The sequence below is a fragment of the Mycetomoellerius zeteki genome, unplaced genomic scaffold (assembly GCF_001594055.1).
Source record: "Mycetomoellerius zeteki isolate Tzet28-1 unplaced genomic scaffold, Tzet1.0 scaffold73, whole genome shotgun sequence".
In the NCBI taxonomy this organism is placed as follows: domain Eukaryota; kingdom Metazoa; phylum Arthropoda; class Insecta; order Hymenoptera; family Formicidae; genus Mycetomoellerius; species Mycetomoellerius zeteki.
In genome coordinates this window covers 73,331-79,569 of record NW_017257753.1, presented here as the reverse complement: position 1 = coordinate 79,569, position 6,239 = coordinate 73,331, and the positions used below count along the sequence as shown (strand labels likewise).

Sequence of the window (6,239 nt, the reverse complement as noted above, 5' to 3'; positions counted from 1 at the left end):
GAGCATATGTCTATAGGACTTTTTTTCTTAGTTTTTTACTCCTCTACACGCTCCCGAAGTTTTGCCATTTAATTTGGAAACACCCTGTATATACACAAATAAATAAGTATATATAAATTATTAATTTATTTAAAAATTTAATTATTAATTATATAATAATTATATATTTTATATTATAAATATTACAATATCTAAAAATAATATAGAAGTCTGGTAAGGAACATATTGTAGTTTTGTAATGGTTTATTTTACCAAACAAATGAAGGAAAAGACGATAGAATTTACATGCGGATACCTCATTGAAATATTAATAATTTTGTGCACTATTATAAATTTAAATATGCTGTGAGAAAATAGAATATGTTCTAAATTAACGACGTGAATAGTTCACCTCGTACCTCAAATTAATGCGCATTATGATTAGAATTAAAAGAATTACGTAAGTATTGCGTTTTTCTACATGTAATAAATGTGCATACATGTATTTAACCTATGTAATGAAATATTTTAATAAATTTTTTATTTATAACCTTTAATATTTTTAATGCAAATTTCATATTATGCTATAAATTAGAACTAAATTAAAGATTTTATATATTTATATATATTCTACATTCTATATATTTTTATTTGTGTGTGTAGGTGTGTGTGCGCGCGCGCGCGTAGCAGAGTGAAATTTTTTAATGTTAATAGATTAATTCGTATTTAAATTTTAGAAACCAACCTTAAACCAAATTTTTAATGATATGTGAAATGAAAAATGTTAACATTAAGTGATTGATTCATCTCTCCTTTCGATTCTATCATATGACAATATATAAATGAATTTATCAAATTTCTCAGATTTAAATATTATTCATTAATTAATAGTTCTCACTTTCATATATGTAACAGTTATATATATTTTGTATACAATATGTATAATTTATAAATACATAAAAAAATAAAATACAAATATATAAAAGGTAACAGATTAGTGAGTTAGGGATTATTCCTTGAAATAGAGATTTAGAACGGCTCCTTGAGACCTTTCCCAAACCGAAAGGCGCTGTGCCAAAATTCGGTTTACCAGGGTGGAAAATGATGCCTCTGGAGCATAAAATACCGATGATACCTGGACCGAAGGGAGCTGACAGTGCAAAGTGGGGAAAAAATTATGGGGACCGAAATCGGACTTTGATCTGAGTGATCCTTACTGCCACGAAACCAAATTCCGTTACGAATCCCTGCACGATGAACATCTGCTGAAGTTTTTTTCTAGACCGATTAATCGGAAATATCTACTGAAAGCTGATCTTATCACAGATGACATGGATGTGAAATGTTCGCTGCAAAATTATAACGAGTACAGGAAGTATCTAAGGCAGATGCATGCTGATCGTATCAAGAAAGAGCTGACAAAAGAAAACCGTCTCTTTGTCGAAAGAAGAGCTCTACGCTTTGCCGAAGATCAGGCACGCAAGGAAGCGGAAAGGTATAATCGCAATTATTACGTGGCAAGGAAAATATCGTTTTTAATGTAAAAAGTTTCTGCTAGCCAAGAAAGAGATATCTCATCATCCTAAATATTTTTTGTGTTTCGCAATTCCTTTTCTCGAATTTATATAGAATTTATTACACTTCAGTATACATAACCAAGGAGAGGACTTGGTTTACATATGCAGTCTTAATTCATTCATTCGTCCCTTGATTCATTCATATCTCGCCTGCGCGTTACTATCTATTACTATACAATTTTACTATTTTTTGCTACATCCAGTTTTACTTTATATATTCTCTTCTTTACATTCTTTTATCCATATCTTATCTGTTTTCATTTTATATCCTCGTTAAAAAATTTTTCATGCATGAATATGTATAAATATGTATAAACATACATGGATATTCATAAACATGTATAATCATATATGAAATATATCCATACATGTTCATACATTCTTCTTTCTTTTATAAAATTACTTTTTAGTGTAATACAAATAATAGTAATGTGAAAACATTAAAAATAATTAAAAGAGTAATTTTCATCCTATTTGTTTTAGAAAAAATCAACTTTGAAGAAATGTAAAAAATTACTTATGTATAATTATATATAAAATTATGCATAATTTTGTATGAACAATTTTTTTTACATTTTTCCAAACTTATTTTTTTCTAAAACGAACAATGCAAAAATTATCCCTTTAATTATTTTTTATTTTTTTATTTATTTTTTATTTTTATTAAACTAAATTAAATTAAATTTAATATCTAGATCACAACTTTAATCACAGCCTACAGTTATCACCTGCTTGTTATTGTTATTGCACTCTTTTATTTCCTTTGAAATTTACTCTACCTATCCCTATTTTCTGTTTCCGCTAATCCACCACTCCAAGAATAATGAGGAGACAATACGGACCGTGCCACACTGGCACGTTACTATGTGGTAACAGGTTTTCCTATGATGGGGAAAGAATGGGGGTAGTTTCCTAGCCGCTGTAGTTATCGGCAACTACCCCCACTCTTCCCCCACCACGCGCTACGCGTTAATAGCGCAAGCCAGAATCTGGCATCACTGGCTACACCGTCTCTTGTTGGGAAGCTGCTCCCGTCATTTCCCCTACCACAGAACAATGATGCATATTTATGGCTTCTGCACACTGGATGCGGAAACGCTTACCGCGCGGTAAAATGCGACGCAGTAACCAATGAACATGTTAGGAGCTGTTTGGCTACCGCGTCACATTTTGCCGCGCGGCAAACGTTTCCGCGTCCAGTGTGCAAGAGCCATTAGGTCCGGCTTCGGGCACGCCACGTTAAGGTACTATATTAATTAATATAATACCTTAGCCACGTTCAGCAGCTTTGGCGCGTCGAGCCTCTCAAGAGCCTCTCTCGCTGTCTCACTCGCTGTCTCACTCGCGCTCGGTGCGTCGAAAGCTTCCGAATGCAAGGACAGACGTATCTCACTATCGTGCTCAATGGCGCCGAGTTGCCGAGTTGAGCGGTGTGCCCGGATTAAATGTGCATCACTGCCACAGAATAAGCATTTCTTTCTATATTCTTCCAAATTAAAAATTCACCCTATATAATCCATCGTTATCTTTCTTAATTTTCATCCAATCCCCATATTTCCACCCCGTACATAACACGTACTTTATACTATAAAGAAATATCTATAAAATCTACCTGAAATCATTCCTGCATATTCTTTTATCTAGACCCTAGACCTTTCTTTCCAGACCAGCTTACCTTTTCTATATAATTCCTATATGTGCTCTCTCTATAGTTATCCCTTCTATTCAAAGTAAAATCTAAATACTAAATTCCTGCACCTGTTTTATCTCTTTTTGCCCCATTTCCATTTTTCAATCCTCTCTTTTTCTCCTTTTACAAACTAACACCTTTGTTTGACTGGTATAGAGTTTTAGTTTTCTCTCCTCCAAAATTTTCTTGAAAAAAAAAAATATATATATGTGTGTGTAATTGTGTATGTATATACATATAATGAGAGGTGTAACACAGGCCAGAGGCCTAACGTAAGAGGAAGATGAAAAAGATGTATATATTATTAACAAGATTTTTTTATAAATTCAGATTGAAAGAAAGAGAGAAGTTGGCCATCGAGAGACAGCATCTCGTGCAGCAACGGTTACTACAAGAGAAACTGAGAATTCGGAAACTGGAGGAGCGAACGTACAGAACAACGCGAAGATTGAAATTGTTAAAGTTCGTTAGGCGAGAAGAACAAAGACTGTTAAATATTAAGCGTAATGAGCGGATCGAACAGATTCGGCAAAAATGCAAAATTGCGGCGGAGATCGCTCGACGTAAAGTGATCGATACGTTGGTGGATTGGAAGAAAAAAGACAAGGCACGAAAGAAAAACAAAGAAAAACGACTAATGAATATCGCACAACAAAAGCAGAAAGACATGGAAGAAAGGTACATACATTATTAAATCTATTTAATAATGGAAATAACGGAACAAAATCTATCATGCGATATTTTTGATAAATAAAAAATAATTTAGTTTAGTAATTTTTGTAAACAAGCAGAGTAATCTGAAAAGGAAAAATATATATCTGCAAGATTCTTTTTCTTAAGAAAGGCGAATTTCAGATGGACAAAAAAGTGGCAGTTCCAGGAAAAGAATATTGTGAAACAAAAAATATTATTGCAACGTATAGACGCTCGCCGTCAAAAATTCATAGAAGATTACAACAACAAAATAAATAAAGAAACAGTAAAAATGAAAAGTAATGTTATAAGAAAAAATTGAAGAAATAATATTACGTTTTCAATTATAAAGTTCTCAATTATGAATTATGCAATCATTATAGTTCACATAAATTGAAAGATTTAATTTTATTATAATGTAATTTTGCGCAGGACTTTTGGACGATGCGAAGCTCTTCACAAACTGTTACATGAAGAGGCGCTTACCAGATGGAAGAAAACTTGTTTGCTGCAAAAAATACTTAAAAAATAATATGGTAAATGCACATTAAAGCACTTTAAACAGAAAAAAAACATATTTTATATTAAATGTTTCTATTATGTCACACGGAAAGAAAGATGAAGTAAAATGTAACTCAAAAAATTCAGCGAATCTTCCGAAATTCATAAAACGGACGAAACGAAAAGTATGAAAAGTTTATATTTTTAATTTATGTTGTACATTTTCATGCTTCAAACTTTAATAAAAATTCTGATAACATAGGTACAAATTCTGATAACATAGGTACAAATGAATACATGAATATAACGTAAAAATCGAAGCAGATTACAAGACAAGTGATAACAATAAAATAAAACAATAAATTAATCGTTAGCAGAGTTATTAGTACAAAATTAGAAAATGTCAGCCGATGAAAATTGTTCCAGCAAAAACAGAAGCAATCAATGTTATGTTTTTAAACAAAGTTAATATTAGAAGACAAGTGTCACATCGTATAAAATAATAAAGATTAATGTTAATGTGTTAAATTACATTAATATTCAAAGTTATATTGGGACAACAGGTGAAATATAGCAATGTAAAACTAAATAAATGTGCTCACGTCAATAGCCCTTTTAATAGCAGCGCACAGTGCCAGGTATCCAGTTAATCCATTAATTTTCCATTCCTTCATATCCTTTTGGGTCCAAAGTGCAAAATTCAATGTATTCAATACGAACAGCCAATCCGCCGCTCTTTTATCATCCTTTTCGGGATGAAATTCGGACGACAATCGCACGTAACTACATGCGACTTCGTTGAAATTTTTATTATCGTAATTGCGAAACATATAAGTTACCACCTAAATAAACCGATTGAGATCTCATTTATAGTAACGTATTTGTTCTATCGCAAAAATCTGACGAGAGCTAAATTTACACAAAATTAGGTAACTTACACCGAAATATTGATAACATTTATACAAAATTATGTAATTTATATCGGAATATTTACAATCAAATTTTCAAAGAAAGAATGAAAAAAGAAAAACCTCCATTGCTAATTCTTCTAGTTCCTTCATGTTGATAGACACGTCTCGCGATTCAGTAACAACATATCGTACTGTATCAGTGTCTTGCTTATTCTGAGACTGCATAATGTTGCATTTACGTTTTGTTCATTGTTTCAAATTACTGCGATTATCTCGGTCGCGGATACTTCAATAAGTCTTACGATCGCGGTCACCTCGACAAGCCTTACGATCGTAACGAAAATAAACATGACATGAAAATACAAATTTTCGACAATATGTGGAAATTTATTATTTGTGTTACTTCAAGATCAACCGAACGCTAAACTTTTATATAATATTTATTTAATAAATTTTATTTAAAAAAATTGTGGAGCATTAGAGATGGGATGCCGTGGTTCCATGCAAGAGTAAGTCTTATAATCGACGGATTTTGAATTTGATCTCTCACATAAATTTTTAATTTGTAATTCGTAAATTATATAAAGGAGATTCTAACAGAAATCTTTCTGGCCTACTTAAGAATTGTACAATATATATATATAAACTAAATAATTCTCATACAAAAATTATAATAAAATTTCCCATCTTTAGGAAACTGAGAGAAATCAAGATTTGATTATTCTCTAAAACCATAATGATTATGATTTACGGCATTACAGATTGCCGGTTACAATTGTTAGTTGATGGTTTTATTTTAGTGATACAGTGAGTACGAACTAGTTCTGTATCATAATTGGCTAAAATAGACTTAACCGGGAAATCGGTAATCTATCATGTAATTACGAT

The 6,239-nt window shown here is 31.6% G+C and overlaps 2 protein-coding genes across 2 annotated transcripts in view; one reads left to right on the top strand and one right to left on the bottom strand.

The window, feature by feature from the left end:
* The window catches only part of LOC108729408 (UPF0553 protein C9orf64), a 10,087-nt gene extending 4,407 nt beyond the window's left edge, over window positions 1-5,680 (bottom strand). Inside the window, exons 1-2 of the mRNA XM_018458518.1 lie at window positions 5,472-5,680; window positions 5,043-5,282 (exon numbers count right to left, since the gene is read on the bottom strand). Coding sequence (XP_018314020.1) covers window positions 5,043-5,282; window positions 5,472-5,576 — 345 coding nt within the window. The 5' untranslated portion in view covers window positions 5,577-5,680. The remainder of the gene's footprint in view (window positions 1-5,042; window positions 5,283-5,471) is intronic.
* LOC108729407 (fibrous sheath-interacting protein 2) lies at window positions 304-4,620 on the top strand. The gene is given in 6 exon segments (XM_018458515.1): window positions 304-439; window positions 1,005-1,129; window positions 1,132-1,474; window positions 3,577-3,924; window positions 4,102-4,238; window positions 4,372-4,620. Coding segments are annotated over 6 exon segments (1,104 nt in total). The 5' UTR covers window positions 304-407; the 3' UTR covers window positions 4,491-4,620.
* Window positions 5,681-6,239: the final 559 nt, after the last annotated feature.